This window comes from Vanellus vanellus (genome assembly GCF_965231255.1).
Source record: "Vanellus vanellus genome assembly, chromosome: 6".
In the NCBI taxonomy this organism is placed as follows: domain Eukaryota; kingdom Metazoa; phylum Chordata; class Aves; order Charadriiformes; family Charadriidae; genus Vanellus; species Vanellus vanellus.
In genome coordinates, this window is record NC_138911.1 from 20,342,589 (window position 1) to 20,364,905 (window position 22,317).

The 22,317-nt window shown below is 40.3% G+C and overlaps 1 protein-coding gene across 1 annotated transcript in view; it reads right to left on the reverse strand.

Annotated features, from left to right (window-relative positions):
* Positions 1-22,317, reverse strand: part of PHRF1 (PHD and ring finger domains 1) — a 32,390-nt gene that overhangs the window by 4,549 nt on the left and 5,524 nt on the right. The window contains exons 2-14 of the mRNA XM_082485939.1: positions 21,595-21,709; positions 21,148-21,270; positions 19,426-19,658; positions 18,378-18,461; positions 17,266-17,387; positions 13,374-13,471; positions 12,630-12,802; positions 8,706-8,835; positions 8,225-8,364; positions 7,218-7,405; positions 6,309-6,428; positions 4,163-4,317; positions 532-3,312 (exon numbers count right to left, since the gene is read on the reverse strand). Coding sequence (XP_082342065.1) covers positions 532-3,312; positions 4,163-4,317; positions 6,309-6,428; positions 7,218-7,405; positions 8,225-8,364; positions 8,706-8,835; positions 12,630-12,802; positions 13,374-13,471; positions 17,266-17,387; positions 18,378-18,461; positions 19,426-19,658; positions 21,148-21,270; positions 21,595-21,685 — 4,438 coding nt within the window. The 5' untranslated portion in view covers positions 21,686-21,709. The remainder of the gene's footprint in view (positions 1-531; positions 3,313-4,162; positions 4,318-6,308; positions 6,429-7,217; positions 7,406-8,224; positions 8,365-8,705; positions 8,836-12,629; positions 12,803-13,373; positions 13,472-17,265; positions 17,388-18,377; positions 18,462-19,425; positions 19,659-21,147; positions 21,271-21,594; positions 21,710-22,317) is intronic.

The following is a 22,317-nucleotide window of genomic DNA, read 5'->3' on the forward strand; positions in this document are numbered from 1 at the left end:
CTTATCCCCTTAAGCAATTGCTTTTTACTGGGTTTCCATGAGAATAACCAACAAGAACCACACAAGCAACCCTGTCAACACACATAGCACAGGGTCCAAGCAAAATTGTTTCTAGCAGCTTTGGCTTAGCAAAACTCACAGAAGCAAGGTACAGAGATTTGTCATGCTCCTTAGTTCTGAGAAATATTTATAAATTCTGAAGGCAAAACAACCATTCTAGATAACTGCAGAAAGGGTGGAATGCAGGCTGCCAGTTCAGAGATCAGGTTGCAATACATGCTTCATGGCCGAACAAGCTGCTGCTGGCTAGCTGAGCTGTGCTGACAGCATGTCCTCTCCAATTCATTAACACAACTCACCTCAGGATTTCAACAAGTGCAAAATGCCAGCTCTCAGGATTGGAAACCACAGGATCACCCCAGCTCAGATGACAGAGCTGTTACACTACAACCAGTTTTAGCCAGGCACTGAAACCCTAAGCCTTGTACAGTTTGCTTCAACTGCTATTTGTTTTCCGAAAGAGAAACTTACTTGGAACTTTTGCTGCAGTCAGTGTGCCGCTTTCTTCCTCTTGAAGATTCCAGGTAACTCTTTTCACTGGTGCTTTTGATTTCAACGCAGGACCCTGAGGTACCACCTCCGCTTCCGGCTTACTGAAATTACTAGTTTTCTCATTTGACACAAGGCACTCCTCTTTAACCTCCTTCATACAATCTATTATTTTGCTTTTGGATGAGCTTTGAATTGGTGCAGCCTCAGCTGGAGTGTGCATGATAACTTCCTTCTTTGGGGGCGGTTCCATCAGAGATGGACATAATGCAGTATTTTCTATTTTAACTGTAATTTCAAGGTTTGTATTGCTACAGCTACCAAGCATTGCTGGATCACTACTCCTCATTAATTCTGTTTCAGCAAAAGAATCCACACTGCCTATTGGAACACAAATGTTTCTGATCTCTGGCACAGGGAACGAAGTATCCTCACAGATGGGCTCTACCTTTATAGTTTCTTGAGCCTCTCTCAGTTGAGCCGGGGTCTCAGCCTGTACCTCCTCAAGCTTGACATTTGGTTGGATGGTTATGGAAAGCTCTTCTAGTACTAGCTCCTCCTTTGGCTCTTGTTTGAAGGAATGGGGTTGCTCCAGACACCTGGACACATTTTCAACTGGAGGCTTTTCATCCTTCTCTGGTGGAGGAGGAAGCGAGGTCTCTTTTGATCTGTGTTTTCTTTCTTTGGAACGTGATCTTGATCGTGTTCTTTTTTCCTTTGATTTGCTGCTTTTGTGCTCCCGAGATCGAGATGCAGACCGAGACCGAGATCTCCACTTTCTCCTCTCCCGAGATCTGGATCTCGACCTCTTTCTGTCCCTTGACCTCAAGCTACTATCTTTATCATACCTCTCATAGCTTTTGTCTCTCCTGTGTTTCCGCCTTTTAGTCCTCTCAATGCTATTTGACCGGGAACGTTCCCTCCGCCTTGATCTTGATCGAGACCGTCTTTTCTTTTTCCTATTTTCATAAAACTCAGAAGTACTTCCAGGACTACCTGAACGTGACCTAGATTTCCTTCTCTCCCTAGACCAAGAAGTTTTTGCCTTTTTATCCTTGGTTTTATCCTTTATTTTCTTTTTTTTAGATCGTTCATGACTGCTGGAACGGTCAGTAGAAGACCTCCTGCTCCTGGGTTTCAATGTGTGTGTTTTGCTATGCTCTTCTCCACCTGACCACGAGGTAGATCTGGAGCTTCGGTCCCTGGAGTATGCTCTATCCCTAGACCCTGATCGGGATCTCTTACGCTTTCTGACAAGCACCTTTTTCCTTTTCATCTTCTTCTTGCTTCGGGAACTGGAGTTCGAACGGGATCTGGAATGCAATTGACGCTCTGTTTGTTCTACCTTTTGGATTTTCTGCTGCCCATCATTCTTTGAGGGACTGTCTGGTTCTACTTTCACATTAATATTAGGTCTAATCAATTCTTCAGCATTAAAGAACACATTAGGGCCCTCTCTGCTTTCCTCCTTTAAACACTCTGCATTAGACATTTGCTTAACAGCAGATGAAGTGCAAGGACTGCTTAGAAAGTCTTTATCATCCATATTGTCTCGTTCCTCTGTATCAGAGATCTGTTCTACAATCCTGCTTTCTACTGTGACGTCATCATGAGACTCTGCATTAACAGATGGTACATCAGAGTCAGCCCCAGATCCAAATATATTTTCTACCAGGTAAGGGGTGAAACGACGGACAGTTTGAAACGTTTGAACTTTTGGATTTTCAATGGAAATAGTCCTGGTAATATTAGTTAGTGGGATCCCTGAGCCAAGCCTTTCAGGACTGCTGGATGCTGAACTCGAGTCCGATCCTGTTGGCTCAAAGGGATCGTATATTTCACTTTTAACCTGCTTTTTCTTAACTGAGAAAAGAGATGAAGGACTCTCTTTCTGTTGCACTTTGTCGTCCACAGGGCGGAAGGTGTTACAAAATCCTGGGTTAGACAGTCTGCTGGGATGCCCTGCGTTTCCAGGAATATTGATTTTAAAACTCTCGAAAGAGCTTGGGCCTTTGCTCCTTGAAGTGCCCAGTAGTGATGAACTGCTATACGTGCCCGTATTGGTAGAAAAAGACACCCCGCTTGTATGCGTTTGTTGCTGGGATTCCTTGGCATTTGACTTCTGACTTTCCACCTTGCTACCCCTTCCTGGCTGATTAGTGCTCTCTTTGCCAGTCAGCTGAGTTATACAGGAGCTGGGGATGTCACAGCTTTGGCTTCCTGTGGGTTTTGGCTCCACCTGCTTGCCGCTGGTTTCCTTTTTAATCTTTGGTATCCTGGGAAGCTCAAAGATGTCAATTCTCTTGGAAGGTGGTTTCAATGGCTGCCTCACAGTTATAGCTTTTGAGCCAGAATACAAGTTACAGCTCAGAGGCTTTGAAGATGAGTCACTGGGTGCAAAGTTTTTAGAGTTTCCATTAAATCTGGGCATTTCATCTAACTTGGAGCCATGCCTGCTCAAAGTAGCTATATTCTGAGTCTGAACAGACCTGGGTGTCATTGAATATTCTGGTTTTACAGTTGCCTTTTCTGATGTAGGCTGTGCAGGGCTTGCTGCAGGCTCAATCCTGCTCAGTGAGGGCAAAGGGGATGAAAACAAGCTTAAGGAGGAGGGTCTGGTGTGAGTGCTCGGCCCAGAGGAAACTGAAGGTCCAGCAATGGAGCTGCTTGCTGTGGTCCCTGAGTGCACTGTACTCGGTTGGGTGTTAAGTCCTGAACCATCATCCGCTCTCAAGTCATTTGCTGATTTTCTATGAAGTGGAGCTGTGGCATACAAGCAAACAATTAAGCTTTTCAGTATGCATTTGGACATTCTCCCCCAACATTAAAAGAAGTACCGAGCTAATTATTTTAAGTTCCATTTTGGTTTGCAGACATACCACACAGTACTAAGGCAGTCCAATAGTTATTTTGGTCAAATGCTCAAGGTTTAATGCCAGACAACTGCATTTTTGAGGTAAACACTAATGTTTAAGAAATAAATTATTCTGTTCTATAGGTATGACCAGATTCATGTTTGTTATCCTGTAGTTGTTGATTGATAAAAATGACTAAAACAAAGGATGTTATAGGTAATTATTTTAAGAATAAAGCTCTAAGTTTCAATTTGAAGAGATTCTTTCCAGATAATACCATGCCAAAGGAAGACAAAGCTGAAGATACTAGCATGTATTCTAGAGCTCTACTTTTGAAAAGTAACTTCTTGCCAAGGCGGTGGTCTTTAAACTGAAGTACAGTCCACAGGCATGGCAGCAATGCATGACAAATGCCAGAAGAATTGGGTACTAAGATATCTCTGCTCTACACAGTCCTCCATTTTTTTATAGCAAAGCATGAAACTACAGTGCTTCTGAAAGAAGAAAGCTACCTATTAAAACCAAAATCCTCTAGTAACATCTCAGCTCTGCCATTAAAACAGAGGCAAGTAACACAATTTCAGAGCATACGTAAGAATCTTATTAGATGGATTACTGCTGCAACTACTGAATCTATCCTACATATTCAAAGGCTCAATAAGAGCATCCCTACGTTTGAAGCTATGCAGCCTGTAGGACCAGGGCAGACATGGATGACACAAAGAGGCTAACTGCACTATGAAGTGCCAAACTCTTACCTGCCTTCTTTGCCGTCAGCGAACCATCTCTGTTGATGACCACATCCGAACTACTCATCATGAGAAAGCTCTGTCCAGACAGGATACTTCCCAACAGATCAGGCACAGGGGCAGCTTCTGCTTCTTGATCAGGACTCAAGGCAGGTACACTGCTTCTGCATGTTTCAGAGGGGTTATATTTCCTTTACTCTTACAGCACTTGTTCTATACACACACATTACATTAAAAAGAAACCAAAATCAAGGGCATAAACAGAGGTCAGCCAGGGAAGTTCACTTGTAGTTTTGGCTTCACTAGAGTCATTCAGCCCCCATCTCCCTCTGACAAACAGAAGGTGAAGCATTTACTGATTTCCTACAGGAACAACATAGGATAGGAAAGCATGTAATCATACCAGAGACCTTGGGTAAGCAAATGCTTTTTATCTTATTTAAGAGTGGTGCTCACTGTGTTGTGTATGAAGATTGACTTCCCAGTGCATTTCAGATGCATTTTGAAGCTTAAACCATTGCTTGGCACTTCAGAGATATTTCCATCCTCACTGCCTCTTTTCCCCCCACCAAATCACAATCACAAATGTACCCCTCAGGCCTACAATGCTATCTGAAAAAAAATGATGCAGCTTGAACCAGCGTTTAGCACCAGTCAGAATACACATAAGTGCCTACTGGTAGAGTAGCTAAGAGCATGGCATAGGAGGAATTACACTGAAAAACAGCAATGCTCCTACACATGGGACAACACAAACACTCCCTTTTATGCATTACTCAATCTTATCAAAATGGTTTAACTATAAGTTCTCTGTTCTTGAAATATGGACTGAAAAAGGTTTCAGTGTTTTTGGTATTGGGGTGTGGCTTTTTTGTTTTTCTTTCTTTGTTTTGTGCTGTGGGATATGGGGGTTTGTTTTGTTTAGGTTAAAAAAAAAAAAAAAAACAAAACAAAAACCACCAAACCAACTTCTAAAGGGACCAACAGACCCGGCTCTTTGAGGGAGCTACATGTCATTTCTGTATGACAACAAAGCAAACTTTCCAAACAATGTACACCAAAAACCTGTAATAACACACAATAGAAAGACAAAATGGGAAGGCTAAAAGAACTGGCCACCCAGCCCAGACAAGGAAAATCACTGTAGTCCAGGCATATCAAGCCTTTAGAAATACTGAATTGCAGCTAAACAGTTCTACCTTCTAAACAATGTGCTACTCAAATAACTCTGAGGACATGGAAAGCTTCCTGAAAGGGTTCCTTCGGGATTAAGATGGGAAAGGTAGAGAAATATTCAAAGTTATCATACAAATATACTATCTTAATCCTGAGAAAACAACCTTTGCCACACCAGATGCATTAGAGGACATCCATGTAAACCTCTCATAGGTTTAATCATTTAAGCCGAGCTCCCTCCATTTCTCCTAGTTTCCAACTCCCTCAGCCTTGCAGTTTTATGTGACTTGGTTGGTACCTGCTTCAGTCATTTTCCCCATCCCTTTTCTTCTCGTCATGCTCCTGCTCCCTGTGTCCTACCCCTCTGCACTCTACACCCCAGTTCTTAAAACCCACTGTGGCTGCCAGTGGGAGGCACCCAGTAATGCTCCCTGGCCCTGGCAGGCACAGAGGCACACAATGTGCACACACAGAGACACCTGTCAGACAGCAAAGCAACTGTTAAATTGCATGATCAAAGAGTTTTCTCTCAATTTTCTGAGCTCCAACAAATCACAAAGGAACTGGGTGAGAAGGGTACATCCCTCATCTCCACCTCCTTAAGATTCCCCAGTCCTCTCAAATAAGTGAGTGTTTTTTTAAAGGCTAATGAGACTGAGATTTAAGCCATACTAATGAGGTTACTAAACAATCCCAAAACAAGAAGAGCCAGGTTAGGGTGGAAATACCAATTTGAAATTTCAGTGCAACAGTTAGAGCTATTATGAAAGAATAAGTGTGTGTCCTTCAACATAAAAAAAAAAAAAGTATTCTTGCATAAAATGCTGTGGTTATTTATCTACAGATGTGGAGGCACGCACGCACACTTTCAAAATACTCAAGGTAAGAGAAGAGTTAAACCAGGATGACCACCCAGTTTGCTCTTTTGTTAGGATCATTAGACAATTAAGAAAAATAAAATAACTTGATGGATTTTTACCTGGGAAGTCCCACAGAAATAGGTCTAGCTACAGGACGGTGAGACCTCAGTGCTGACTGGGAGAGAATTCTCCTTTTGGCACTCACTGGTGAATCTGGATTTGCTGGAACCTCTTCGTTACTGTGGGTAAAACATACACACAAACACTCAAATTGTCTGGATGTTTTTCATGTCAAATAGATGAAGTACATAATACTACTAGGACAGGTATAGTTAGAGAGCATCATTTGTTTTATTATGAGATATATAAAAAAAAAAGATTTGTACAATATACTTATTTTCTGTGGCTACATAGAACAGCGTAACTCAGCCAGCAGAGATTCAAATGTAGATTTTTATTTCTAAAATATTAAATGGGTAATTTCCTTTTATGAAAGGATCAAAAAGATTTTCAGTGGAAAATTAAATTTCACCAACAATAATTTCAGATGCCCATTCCCCAAAATCCAAAGTTTAAGAGTGACACAAACTATGGCACAGTAAGATTCCTCATGAATTTAAAGTGTCTGGAATAGCGAAGATGGGGAAAAAAAGAAACATGGAAGATTCCACAGATCCATTTAATTCTATGTGAAGTCATTGTTTATTGTACACCAAATACATTATCTTCACTTAAAATAAATAAATAGAAAATGACTGATTAGGATCTGACTCCTTCAGATTCTAGCCTTTGAATAATTCCATAGATCTTACTAAAGGTTTCACAAGGCTTGGTATTTCAGCAAACCTCATTAAAGAAGCTCTAAGAGCTCAGCAAGTCGGCCAAGGAGGAAGGAAAGAATACTATGAGCTGTGTATCCAAAGCTGTCTTCAGACACGACATCTACACTCTGCAAACAATCACATGTACAAACAACCCAACACTTGTGAAATTATCAGGTCCCTGATCATAATCCAGGGACATCTTACCTTTCATAAGGATCCAACTCATATGGATCTCCAAACACAGACAGAGAAGCTGCGCCGATATCTGCTCTCATCAGACGAAGTGAGGGCTCCGTTGGTTTGTACATGGAAGGAAGTGAGGCGCCACGCACAGGTTTACTAAGACCAAGAGTTCTTGCAATACGGGAGCGAGTAGTAATCTCATTTTTCACCTGCACAGATAGAGAGATTGGGTTATCTGTATGTTAGGGCAGCTATGTACCATGGGTATAAAGCCCCAAATTCTTCACTTAAGCTAAATACAGTCATCAGGTTACTACCATCGGTAGCAGAAGTGGTGCAAAATTATTGTCTATATTTGTTTTAAAGCATTTATTAAACTTCTAACTATGGCCTATATGTCACTTCATACAGAGACTGCACGTATCACATTTAAATGACCAGATAAGTTAAGTTTCTAAAAATCTTTAATAATGTCATTCCAAATTGTCAACTCCTTGTTAAAGGCTGAAGGGACAGTTCTGGCTGTAGGATGTAAACTCTAGTTAAGGTAGCTGAGGACAAAAGTCAAGATGGTGCAGAGTATTTGTTAATAGTTGATGTGAGAACACTATCCACAACTGAAAGGGATTTTGAGAGCCCTTATGGCTGATTAACTGGGCTTGCAACAACACTGACACAAACATCGATAGCCCATTAAAAAGAATAGGTGGTGGTAATTTTAACACAGCTTGCGTCAGTACCAAGTAAACACTACAGCTGAATGGAAAGGCATAACACAAAGCCTGCAGTACATGCTTTACAGTGTAACAGGATTTGTCAGCAAAGCCAGCAGGCCTGCCTGGAAGTTGCAATTCATTTCCATGTACAGCATCTTTCTGGAGTGCACTGGACACATCCTGCACATACTCCTACCAGAAGAAAGTTATCTGCTATCATTATAAGACAGTATTTTTCCCATCAAGTCCCACGTTATAGTGCTTTTACAGATGGCTGAAAAATGACAGATACTGACACTGGCAGAAACTCACATGTGATCTTACTCTCCTCTTTTTCCCCCTTCTCTTCTTTATCAGGTGCTTGCGTCTCTTCAGCTGCACCCCTGAACTCTTCTTCCCAGCAGAAGACTTTGTCTGAGTTCTTTTTTTGCCTCTTACTTTCTTCCTCCTACCTGATGGGACAAAAAACAACCAGGTGTCTGGCTAAGTGCTGGCACTGCATTATACCCTGTACTCTGCTTTTCACTCCCCCATGGCACACAAAGCAGCTCAGAGACCTACAGAGTACTGCAACCATATAAACCAGCAGATCAGAAATAGTAAAATCATTAGGATTTATTTAAAAGCAACCTTCAAGACACTTCTGGGCAGAGGCAGTACAGGGAAAGAAGAAAACACATGTGGTATACTTCTGTAGCTGCACAGGTGTGTCAGCATACAGCTGATCTGTTTTGCATTATTCAGGCTTAGCTTCCCAAAGATGGGAACCACGGATGGTGCCCGATGCCCTTACCTGTTTTTCTTTTCTGCCTAGTAGGAGGCGGCGGCGTAAGAGGACGCTGGTAGACGGTTGTGTTTAGGCCTGCTACAACTGCCTCAATTGTTTCATCCAGAAGAGACGACATGAGGTACCTTGGCACGTGCTGCATGGGGGATTAGAAGTTACACTATACAGTTATCTAAAGGTCAGCAACAAGTTAGTTATGAAAGCATTTGATGAAAAATGGCTTTGAGATTTGAATGAGAAGTACTCATGCCACCAAGCTGCCAGTTAAGCAATTATGTCACCTTTCTCACTTACTGACTGTCACATTAGGGAGAACATGACCTTGCTTTTCAGCCTCCCTCAGTATTACACGTCATAGCTAGCCTAACTCTGACTCTTTAAATGAGAACAACCCCCGAGATTGACATTTCCTTAATGAAAAAGCTCACTTAAGAACTTTCCCAAATCCACATAACGGACATCTGGCTCATCACATAGCAAAGCGAGATGAGCTAAGACTGAAAAGCAACACAGTACAGGTCTCCTGTCTTAAACTCCTCATTCTTTAGGTCAGATTTACCTAATGCTGAGAAACATGTCCAGAGGCAGCATTTCAAAACACACACCTCAGGGAACTTAGTGAGGCGTGAGTCCCCCTCCAGAGCATTACTTCATTGAGATAAGCAGTGGCTGCTCCTACAAGGTTCAAATTCTTCTTCCTCTCTGTACTCAAGGGTTAACTACATTGAAACAAACACATTTGAAGTATATGGATTCTGAACCACCAGCTTCAGAATGTGAATTCAAAGCCTCCTTGCTGTGCAAACATAGCACCGGTTTGTTCCTTCCTTCAGTTGCAAAAATGTTAAGAGCAGGTTTCTCTCAAAAGGTATGTTAAGTTGGCCATGCCCACACCAACCATATTCCTAAAACGTCACAGAATCATAGAATGGTTTAGGTTGGAAGGGACCTTTAAAGATCGTCTAGTTCAACCTCCCTGCCATGGGCAGGGACATCTTTCCTACCTCTCCTCTCCTTTCTTCAAGCAACGACAATGCAATGTAATTTCACCAGGCTTCTCTGTTAGCGTCACTAATGCATGCTCCAAACTATTTTAATGAGCTATTTTTATTATAACGCCATTGCTTTAAGTACCATGAGTACCAATAAATACTATATAAGGTTCTCTGATATGGAAGAGAACAGGATGGAGTAAGGAAAGCCTAAATGTGTTCTCTTTCTCTGAAGATATTCAAAACCTGCCTGGATGTGTTCCTGCCCTAACTGCTTTAGGTGAACCTGCTTTGGCAGGGGGGTTGGGCTAGATGATCTCCAAAGGTCCCTTCCAACCCCTATCATTCTGTGATTCATTTTTCTAGAAGGACCTAAAATAGCCCGTCTAATTAACCACCATTAGTTTAGGCACCTACAGAAGAGCAGATGAATTACAAAACAAACTGCCTCCCCAAATACTAAAGCTTTCCAAGGATCTGATATCAGCATCTCTCTGTGCTTTGAGGACAACAGCTTACACACTCCTTAACTACTGGAATTAAGCTTCAGTCAACTCAAGGTATGAGCTAGAATAAGAGGCATTTTTATTGGGAGGCAAAGGGAGTAAGTAATAGCGTCTTTATAGGTATAGTTTGTAATAATCTCTGCAGATTGAGAAGTGGAGCTAGGGATGGTTTCTTGAATGGGAAGTATTGGACTCCCAGGCTTACACTACTATGCAAAGGTAAAGTCCCCAAGCACCACCTCTCTCATTTGCAGGAGACAGAGACACACTATTTCTAAAACAACAGATAGGGAAAGAAAGAAAAGCACTGGCAGTTACCTTGCACAGCCTTTCACCTCAAACAACACTCTTCTACAGTTATTTTTGTCAACATATAGCCCTGACAACTCAGATGTAATTGCTTAACAACAATGCATCAAATCATTCATCAAGTTTTTCTATTTTATTAATTCTTCAAAGTTGAAATTAAAAGGCCTGGGTTTGGAGACAGCTGGGTTGGCAGCCAAATAAAATGACCTCCACCATGGAGGACATAACGAATTTAAGGACTGCTAAACCACTCCGGGAAGTCCTTAAATCAAAGGAAAAAAAACATGGTAAAAACTTAAGGTGAGTTAGATCCTTGTTCACAGCACTTATTTCACACTGTACTTACTGCTGTAATTCAGACCATTTGGGATTTGCTACAAATTTCTCTCCTCTTGCTTACAATGATTTTGATGAGAAATTTAACGGTAAACTCTGGGGAGTTAATTAACAGTAGCCTGTTATTCCCAACCAGCAAGAAGGTAAGATGATGAAAAGCCTCTACTTCTTCCCCCTAGATTTTGGAATTTTGTTTTCCTTCCCTTAAGTATGTCTTTCTTTACCTTTATTTCTTCTATCTGAAGTTACAGAATATGAATGTAGCTCATGAAGTTGGGGCACTTAACAACCTAAAGTGTTTCCTTTTTCTTTCTCATCTCTCCTTTACCACTGGATTACAAGGGAAAGCTTAATCTGCCAGACCTCCTACCTCCAACTCAGTCTTTTCCCAGTCTGCACTTCACGCTCCAAAGACAGCATTTATAGTAGGCCCAACCTGAAATCCCCAGCCAACTGACCAACTTGAAGAAATACTTCATATACTGTTCCCTTCTTCCTATTTTCTACATTTTCCTATCTTCAGAAAAAAACTGACAATACAATGAAAACCAAAATGGCATGTTATTGTCAGATGAAACCAAGTTTATTTTCATAGAATCATGGAGTAAGTCAGGTTGGACAGGATCTTGGGGTGTCCCTCAGAAGAGTTCAACCCTTCTGTTAACTGGTCAACACTGAATTCAAATCAGGTTGCTTAGGCCTTTCTGCAGGTGGGTACTGAATGCCACCAAAGATAGCGATTTCAAGAACTGTCCAAGTAACTTATTCCCATGGTTGACCATCCTCAGGGGAAAAACAATTTTCCTTATATCAAGTCAGATCCTCCTCTTCCTTTCAGAAGTTGTAGAATTTCACGTATTTCTACCAAATTCAAAAGCAGCATTAATGAAGAACCAATTAACTTATCACTAGTCCACAGAGGTTATTTACAGGCTCTGCTTCCACACTAAGTCACCATGAGACTCCTGTGTAATTTAAGGCTTTTTATATTTATGCAAGTGACAGGTAGAGTACTTTGGATAAAGCCAGAGGGCAAAGCAGGCAGGAGATCCCCAAGTTTGAAAGTTCTCAGTTTGCAGCATACTAATTGTTACCTAAAGGACTGTTATTTTCCCAGACAACAGAAACATCCGGAAATATCTCAGCTGTGGTCATCTTCAGTAAACAGTTCAATGAGTAAAGGATTTGAGGGACCTTGGGTATTTGGGATACTTTCTTCCATAGATTCTCCAGCACCTGCTAATGTGGTTGAACTCACACTGCCACATCACTGAAGACACTAGCACCTGGGTTTTTTCTCTTCAATAAGAGGCTGATTTTCACAAACACAGGAACCTTAAAAATACTGAATTTTTCTCTTCAATTTAGCTGAAGGTGGCCAACAGGTTCTACTGCTACGGGAAAAGGGGTAGGAGGACAAACAAGCAAATATACAAATGTCAAATAAACATGCCCTGTCTCAGAAAAAAAAAGGCATGCTAAAAAAAACAGAAGTGGTGCACAAACTGTGCATTAACTGGGAATAAAAATACCATTTTACTCACAGCTGAAGTGATAAAAGTGCAGATTAAGAGAGGAAGCTACCGCAGGTTTCAAAATAGAGAATCTTGGTCCTGTGCTGCACTGAATTGGCACATGTTCTATAACTCAATTTAAAAGAACTTCACAACTACTAACCATTGTGCTATGGACAGTCAACACAGACAACTAGCTACTTAAAGGGGGAACTTATTTCAACTTTTCCCCAAAGTTCTGCTAGAGGGTCATTAGCAAATACTCCTAAATACCTGAATTTGTTGCGCTGTTGTTATCCGGTTTCTGTTCACTGTTGCCCTAACTCGTTCACTCTGCCGAGTTCTGGCTATAGCTCGGGTTCGGACATGAGGGCGTAGCCTACTGGTGGTAGGAATAACATCAGCCACGAGGGCAGCAACCTCTTCTTCGCTGACATGATCTGTATCTTGAAATAAAAGATGCCTAGGTCACTTATCTTTCTAGAGGTGAAAGCATTTCAAGAATTTGGACAAAAAAATACCCAACACAACAACACAAAACCCCAAGCAACAGTATTCCCTTTCTTAAGCCAAGCACCTCCAAAGGCAGACATTATCCTTTCAAAAGGAAATCACCACAGACACCACTGCTTCAGACTGTTACACAGAAAGACGATTTTGAGTAACAGAAATTGCTGCCACCTTGGCAATCTGAGGTCAGGTTACTAACAAATTCTTTCCAATGTAATACAATGCAGTTACACTATGCTGCTGGGCTTGCCTCAGAAAGGTTAAAGAATGCTTATAAGAAGCACCTCCACAGGTTGTAACTCCAGACGAAAATCTTAATAAACAACATTCTCTTATCAGTCAAGAGTTCAAGTCAACTCTTTAGGTTCAAGAGAGAATGTCTATCAAAGCAATTATTTAAAACAGATAAAACCAGGGGTTAATCATCTCTTCAAAACAGCACATGCTTCACATCATCTAAGTCAGAAGAAAAATATTTACTTTGACTGGATGCCATGAAACCCTTACCTGCAGCAGCACTGACATCCGTGGGGGCACAGGCTGGACAGAACCATTCATCTACAGGGACTTCACTCAGAGGTGGATTAAGGCATTCCATGTGATACCTTGACAAAAGAAAAAAGAAGTAAAAAATCAAACAATATCCTCTTTACCAAGAGAAGAGAGCCTTTTACCTCTATTCATATGCTATATAAGGCGGACACATTTTCTTCAGCTTGCACCTACTGTCTACGCATTTGTTTCTACTAATGTCTAGAGAAAAAATGCTACCTGATAGTTATATGAGGGTCTTAAATTCTAAATGTTATTTTGATCAGTTTAAGCTCAAAAAGCTCAGAAAAGTGAGTGGTTTTCCCTCACTATGTGGTGTATCACTTGCCATTTGAATTCAAGCTGCAAGAATCGTGCAGAGCCAAAACTGACGGTGGCAAAGAGAAAGAAGTATTGAGATGCTGAGGAGGTCTCCCCAGCAATCAGGAAACAACATCAGTTTCCTGCAAACCAACATAGTATTAACATTACTGGTACATATGAACATTTTATTTTGCATGACTAGGCACAGGTCAACTGCAATGCCTTGTTATGTTAAATAAAAGCATTGCATCCCATGTATACCTGGCATCATTAAGACAACTGGTGAAAAGGACTTCTGCGTAACTGCACAAGTCAGGTTGCAGAGCATCGGTCAGTCACTGGCTTCATACAGTTGCTTGCAGGACTACAGACTAACCACACTGACTTCCAAACACCATCTGACTGAGAACCGTGTTTGTCCTTACGAAATCTCAAAGGGAAAGAAGAGAGCACGATGCTCCCTTAGGTAGGCCTTCTGAAACGTTCTCTACTCAACCAGCTGAGCAACTAGACTGTTCAGTCTCACCAACCACTTACAGAGAAGATACACAGGAAAGCCTTTCAACATTACCCAACTTGGGTTCTGTAATTTGTTCAATTCAATTTTCAGCAATTAAAACCCAGCCAAAGTGACATGTGTCAGTAGCACAGAATTTCTGATGCAACTCATGTTCAAGCTACACTGCTAAAATGAATTAAAACATATTTCCCAAGTAAATGAGATGCTTCCCATGAAAGCCAAGTGCTTAGACCAAGTTCCCTACGCAAGAAACATGGGGAGACCACAGCCTTCAAGTAAGAGCTTCAGCGTCAAATCAGCAACATTTCTATTACCAACTTTATTCTTTTCCTAAAGGGGGAAATTCTACTGTTATTCCTGGTGTAGTAGTGTTTAACTCTGAAATAAGTAAAGCTCTGTTTCACCTTCCCATGCCAAAATTTACTGCCTGATAACATATCTCAGTGCCTGGCCATAGAGTAAGGAAAGGGAAGGAACATCCATCTGGTGTTCTAACCCCATTTTACAGTTTAGCAGATGAGATTTTACACTCTTCCAGAGATTTAAGAGGATTAAGTTGAAAAATGACGTTTGCAATAAATCATTACTTCAAAATTAGAATAGCAAAGTATTTTCCTTCTCTGGGAAAGAAGAGTTTGTTCTCCAACTGCCAGCTGCCAGGAATGAGATCGTTTCCCCAAAGTAGTATTCTGACAAGTCATATTGTTAGGTTCAGGCCAAAGTCATAACAAAAGTACTTGTAGCAAGAACTTCATTACATAGTTTTCAAATTAACTCTGGGAGTTCTGAAATCATGTTATGACCCACTTGACAAGCAAAGACTTTCAGCCCTAAAACTTTGAACACTGGAGAACCTATTGCAACAGCTATCTAGAGTCCCCTGGATAGGGAAAGAACCTTATCACACAAAATCATCATAATAAAACTCAATGCCAGATCTTATAGAAGGATAAGGTAATACTCCTTTTTTTTTTATTTTTTTTGTAAAACGAGTCAATTGATTTTACTCACACTTATTCTCTCAGGTTCATTGACTCACACTCTTGTACCCACCCACTCACAAGCACAAAGATGCTACGTGCCTAAGCAGTTTGGGCAGGATTATTTGTGTGCAATGCAGAGGGCAAGAGATACTGGCCATCATGTCCTCAATACATCGCTCTGGCTCTGTGACTGGTAGCAAAGACCTGATTTCGGACTTCTTTCTTGTACCTTTAAGGAATGAACGGATGCTTTTGGGGACCTCCTGCCTCATATTTTGTCTCGGTCCTCACAAACAATAAGAAAAATGAGATCTATGAAATTAAGGAATTTGTTTGTGGATGTAGCCCTGTTCTTCACCTTCTTGATACCTATCTCTACATCAGTGTTAATCTTTTCTTGCTACTTGGTAACCTGAATGAAGTCACACATTAATGTGTCACATCATTAATACAATTAACCTTTGTTCTACTGTTTGTTCAAGTGTCTAGACATGAGCATTTTTGTATTCATATCAACCTTAATGCTATTTTTACACAGTTCAAAATGTTAGGTTGTCACATTCCAACAAGTCTTACCTGAAAATGGTTTCAAGTGAAAAAAAAAATTTGATTACTTAAACCATAACTTAAATTCATAAGACAACAGCATTATACCACATAGTGTAAATATTGTGGAAAGCCACGTCTAGCTAAAGGCAATGGCTGGAAACAGCATTTTGCAAACAGAATCCTGCAAACAGGATGACTCCATTGGCTTTAGAATCATTGGCAAAAATAACTGATGAAATTTTCATTCCACTGTCAGGCCACAGAATGCAGAGAAATAAAATTAGGATTTGAAGCAAGCTATTTTACATTTTTCTAGAGTTAATCTCAGCCATGGCGAGCTAGTAAAGACTGAAAGTTCTTTCTTCAGGAAGTGCTTCCAGAAGTGCCAACTCTGGAAGTCAACCATTTTAAAAAGAACTTATTTTAGGAAAATAAGATTTAAAAAAACCCAAACAAACAAACAAAAAAACAAAACCAAAAACCTGTATCAGACTTGGAAAAAAGAATATCAGAGGAACTACTGAGAACCACAAAGGAAAATCTGAAGCAATTCCCTGGGTTCAGATAAGGCCTATGAACGTTCAGAAAGAACTGAAAGACATGACTTCAGATAAGACCTATGAAACACTGGGTTTGGTCAAGTATTTTAAACTCGGTATTCTGATGACATGCTTAATATTTATCATTCCTGATTTTGTCTCTTCTCCAGAAGATGAATTGGTGTATGTGGATACTACAGAACACAAAGACAAACAAGACTTACCAGATGTCTAGTTAGATAGCTAGACAGATTATTTTACATATTCATTGCAAGCAAGTATCTCTCTTTGTTCAATGGGTAACTTTTGACATCAAACTGACAATGCTGGAAGACTGATTAAACAGTACAAGAGCTTTAAATTCTAGCAGAAGACTGCAGGCCCAAAGTTGTGTTGATGCCTCTACTTAAGCACTTATTTTATTAATCAAGGAGGGAAAAAAAGTGTTAGGCAGAGAAAGAAGTAAGCAAGAGTAAGGGATTCATTTAACAGCCGTGGCTATAAAGAAAAGACCTCAAAATTTCATGAAATGGTGAATCTTTAGCACTTCTCCCACACAGCACTGATGCCCAGTCATTTGGGTCAAGTCATGCACCCTCTCAAGGAGACGTAAGACTGACTATATTTTTTTTTACCATCCTTGCACCCAGATGTTGCATAGATAAGCGCAAACATCTTTATCATTTGAAGGTATGGTCACCTGTTTCAGTGGTCTGCAGCACTGATCTGTGTAGGACTCTCCACACATGCTGCTACATCACCAGAAAAGGATCCATCACATCCTGGGGATGTCTGTACTATAAGCACAGGGATACAGGTCTGGCCACATAATGAGCCTGAAGAGAACAGCAAGGGGCAGCCTACAAACCACATAGTGCCCGTGGACCAAACACTGGCCAGCCCTTGTGGTGCTGTCAGCAATCACACAGGTGCTACAGCACTACTTTTCTTACCCTGCATCACAGCCATCACACAGCAGCAGGCGATCCTCACGGTCACTTCTGCCACAAACCTCACAGAAGGTTGGATCATCCTCTCCATCATTACCCTGAGTTTTTGTGTTCTCAACAGGAATCTAAATAAAAGAGGGGTTCACATTTTATGCAGAACATGGCACTTTGTAAGATTCATTGTCACATTAACAGTACCTGCAGCAAAACCTAAGAGTGAATGAACCAAAACGGCTGTTACATACCAGAACCTTCAATTAGTTCATTAAACGCATCTAGGACATCACCAAACGCTTGAAAACATCTACTGAACTTGTCTGTCAGATGCCAACAGCTACAGAAAACTGCATTTTAAAAACAGGCGAATCCAAAATTCCCCAAATAAGACCAAAAGTAGTCAAAGAAACAAACAAAAAAACACCCCAAAACAAAAGAGAGCAAGCTTAGCTTCTCCCCCCAAATGTATCATTTAAATGTTAACTCACACTTCTGTTAAAATGCAGATACTTAATAATAAACCATCAATTTATGAAAACAGCAAACTCCTAAGTGTCCCCTGAAAAGCAACATGTTTCTGATATTAATAAAGAGCAATGACAGCTCTTCAATATTCTTTTGTGAGAGACTACTAGCACACTCAACCTGTGCCTTTAAGAGCTCTACTATTGCCCTGTGCCTCTCTCCCCTTACAAACCCAACTGCTACACAGTATAGCTAGCAGCAAGACAGAAGGAAGAAATCGTGTATAACCTAGATTATTCCTATTCATAATATAACAGCACTTGCAGTATGTGGGGCATTTTCCCCGTGTGGACAGCCTTATCAATACAGAACAGCTTAGAGTCAAACATCCATTATGCAAAAGAGACAGTTATGAAAGCCACCTTTTTTGCCCCCCATCAGAAACAATGCCACACTTCAATCCACACACAATACTACAGGAAACATGGTTAAGAAGGAAGAAAGATAGTAACAGTTCCTTAAAAGGCAATCTCAAAATAGGAAAGAAATAATTCATCCAGATACCAAATATCAGGTAAACAATGCTAGAAGTGTAAACCTCTGAATAGCTATTTTATAGCAATTGGCTTTGTTTGCTACAGTATAAAGCTTACCTTTTTTAAGATTTTACCACCAAAATGTGCCCGAATGCTAATGTACTTAAAGAGGATTCGATCCACTGGACAGGAGTTTGCATTCTAGAAAGAAAAAAAAATAATTTTCCCCACACAGTTAATAAGCACATCTCTTCATTCGATTTTTAAAAAGGAAATCTTCAATTATTAATGTAATAAGCATTACATTAATGTAGTAATCATTTTAACAACTATTGGTCTTGACATTTTAGGTAGTTAAATCTGACTTACCTTACCTGACTTACAAACAACCTATGGTATCAGAGAAAACATGCATTTTTAGAAAAGCATTTATTATGCTGAAGTCATTTAACTATCATTCAACTGCCAAAGCAGCAAAGTTCTTCCAAACATTCCCTTGAAATGGTGCTCATGTTTTAGGATATTTTCTTTCTTTTGGACAGATGAGCCACTGGAAGTGGCTTACCAATATATTCAGTTATTTTTTTTTAAATTTAATTACCACTGGTACTGCTGCATGCACAGTAATTTTTGTTGTAATTCTCACTCAATTATGATTATGGAACTACAAAGTTTGGTGGCAAGAAACTCTGAAAACTGAATTCAGAGCAAACTGCTGATTTAGTCAGCATTCTTTTATATCTTTTCTACATTTAAATGCTCACTGTCACAACAGATTCCCATCCAATGGCCACAACACAGAATTCAACAAAAGATAAAGACAGATATACAGTGAAATATATACAGAGAGAAAAACAGCATTACTGGTGTCTTGACTTGAAAAAAAAAAAAAAAAGACTTTTACATGCCTCGAAACACACTTGCTTATGACACTACAGCTTTCAGAGAACAGAACAGACCAGGATGTGTACAAGAAAGACAGATCCACACTTCACAAACACGAATCCTGCCAAATAGAGCAGTAACCCAAGTCTGTGTAAAAAAGCTTAAGAAAGCAAATATAAATATTACAGTTTTGTTCTCATTACAGCAGAACAGCATGATCAGAGGGGAGAGAGCAGAGCACACCAGAAGGCCACGGAACATCAGGGACAAAACAGCTCACCTTAGACCACTCCACGATGCAGTCCAAGCAGAAGTAATGGGAACAGTTCTCAGGAGTCCCAACAGCCTGATCCCTAAACGTGTTGAGGCAAATGGGGCAGTTTTCACCATCCTCATCAGAGGAGATGCTCGCTCTGTTTATGTGGGGCTCTAATTTCAAAGAATCAGCCATTCCCCCCACAGCAGCCTCAGTTTCTTCCTCCTCTTCCTCTTCTTCATCATCATCTTCGCAATCTTAAAAAGTGAGAGATGAAAAACAACTCGTGTGTTGCAGGGTTTCAGCAGTTAGGGCAGAAGGGGTGAGCAGGATGGGGCACCAGTTCACAGGAAATTCCAAATTCTGCATCAGCGAAGCACAGCCTCCCCAGTTAGAGGCAATAATTTTTGCTGTTTTCTTTTTTCCTAAATCCCTTCACTAAAAAGCAATGGATTACTCTGGTGAAAAATAAAGCAAAAATAAACCTGATAACAAGACTAGTCTTGCAAGGGATTAAAAAGGACAGACAGCAGAAAACCAACAGATTATCAAAACAACAAGAGAGTAAGATATGTCAGGCTACCAGTGAAGTTAAAAAATAGAGTTATAATAAAGTTATGTTGTATCCAACTTTTTTTTTTTTTTTTAAAGACACTCTAAAGGACAAGAAGCAGCAATATGCTCACCTGCAGAAGAACAGATGAAAGATTTCACCAGTAAATCATGATTTTTGAGAGTCAAGGGATCTGGTTGCCTAGCTGAAGACTGCTTAAAGAAGCTTGGGTTTGAGTAAAATTAATTTTAAACATTACACACACATTGTTGAAAGGTGTTTTTCTTTTTAGTACAAAACACAGAGACGTGTGTTAGTCCTCCCCTAAAACCTGTGAATTAAGTTGACATTTTCAAGAAGCAGCAAGAAGTTACCTAAAAAACACTCTCACTTTTTTTTTTGGGGGGTGGGGGGGGTGGGGCAGTTGTTGTTTTGTTGACTTTTTTTTTTTTTAATAATGAAAATGGGGCCCTTGTCTTTTTTCTTTTCTGTTGGATTCTGCCATCTGGATATTGCAGAGAATATCCTAAATGATGGAATAATAAAGCTTTTTGGCACCTGGCATCAACTTTTTAGTCTCTGTTCGAATCAGTCTAACTAGTAAACTGGAAAACTGTGCTCTTGCCTTCCCAACAAGCTTTAAGATATCATAAAACCCTACATTTTTTTCTATCCAAATTATTATTAATTTGAGTGCAGCAGTTTCAGAAGTACATGTACCTACAGAGTATGTTTTCAGTAAAATTAACAAATCCAAGTAAAACCCAAACTCCTTTTTCAAAGAAAATTAGCCTTCTTCCCTCCTCCCTACACTTAACAGTAATTTATTTCCAAAACTCCCCATCACAACATTCACTTTAGAGCCCCATGCCAAACCAACCAAACAAACATGCTTTTCCTAAGTGAAAAAACAGCTTGAGGCCTTGCTTTTTTCTACTCGTGCTGGGGCAGAGTTCACTCCTACTGACTACCACTAGGCCACTTTGGCTAGCAGATAGTCTTCAAACATACAAATACTCTAAAAACTTCAAAATTAGGGAATATTACTTGTTTGTTTATTACTGTAGGATTTAGGCATTGGCCTGACACAGCAGGATTTACATTTAATGGTTCATTTCTGGAGGAAATGCTTTCATCCCGCTCTTTCTCCAATTATTAAAAAAAAGTCTGTTAGTCCACATCAACAGACCTACCTTCTAGTTCTTCATCTTCACTTTCTTCCTTGTCCTCCTCGCCTCCCTCTTCCTCAGTGCCATCGTCTTCCTCTTCACTTCCAGTATCATCTTCTGAATCACAGCTATTTCCACCATTGCTTTCTTAAAAAGAAAAGAGGAAATACCTATTTGATGCAGACAGGCAGAACAGTGAAGGACACACCAGAACTACTGCTCAGGATGTTTTATATGAAGTGAAAACCCAGATTTCCTCAGTTGTATCAAAGCTGCCTGTTCTGAAAAACTCCAGGAAAGCATGCCAGCAGTTTGAGATACAGAATTTAGGAAGCAAACAAAAAAAGTTACCAGGGAAAAAAGAAATAAATGGTCACAAATACATCTTTACTTCTCTTTGGAGGTTAAACCAATAGGTTCTCTCTCCAACCTAGACCTAGGAACATGCACGTGCAGAAAGGACACATTTACCTGTTTCACTGAGGAAGGCGAGACTCTGTCTTTTGCCCTTGCGTAGTGCAGCATTCTTGTTTATCAGTTCATCCTGGCTGTCATCATCCATGGCAGGACATTGGGAATCCGATCCCTGCAAGAAGTCAGACTTCAGTGAGGCAGTGCACCACCTACACAAGCAGAGCAGGCATCAGCCCAGCAAAGAGCATCCAATGCATCTGAGGAAACGGGAATAGTAGAAGGGACATTGCTCTACAGCAAAGACTCCTCAACTATTGATAAGTTTTCCCAGTTTTAAGTCAGAGGTGGCTACAGGTAAGCAGTTATCGTTATGTTAAGTTTCACATCCCTACTGAGTTATATGAAACCAGATGCTTGTGAAACTCAGTTTAGGTGAAAGATTCAGCTTTATCTTGGGCTCCTGATGACAGAAAAAAGTATAACCAGAACTCCCCACTGAAAATAGGAATAGAAAACCCGCAAACATCAAAACCATCCTCTGGACCAGTAATAAAATGCAAAACTAAAAGGGACCAGAGGCCCTTTGAACAAGGCCTAACAGGATGACAATATGCATTTCAAAACAAAATAGTCTATCTTGCTCAACTGAAGAGAAACAAGAAGAAAGATTACTTATTTTAGGTCTTTTTTTAAAAAAAAAAAAAAAAAAAAAAAGGCCTTTTCACAGCTCTGTCACGAAATAGAGAATTCTCAGACATCACAACCATTATTCCACAGAAA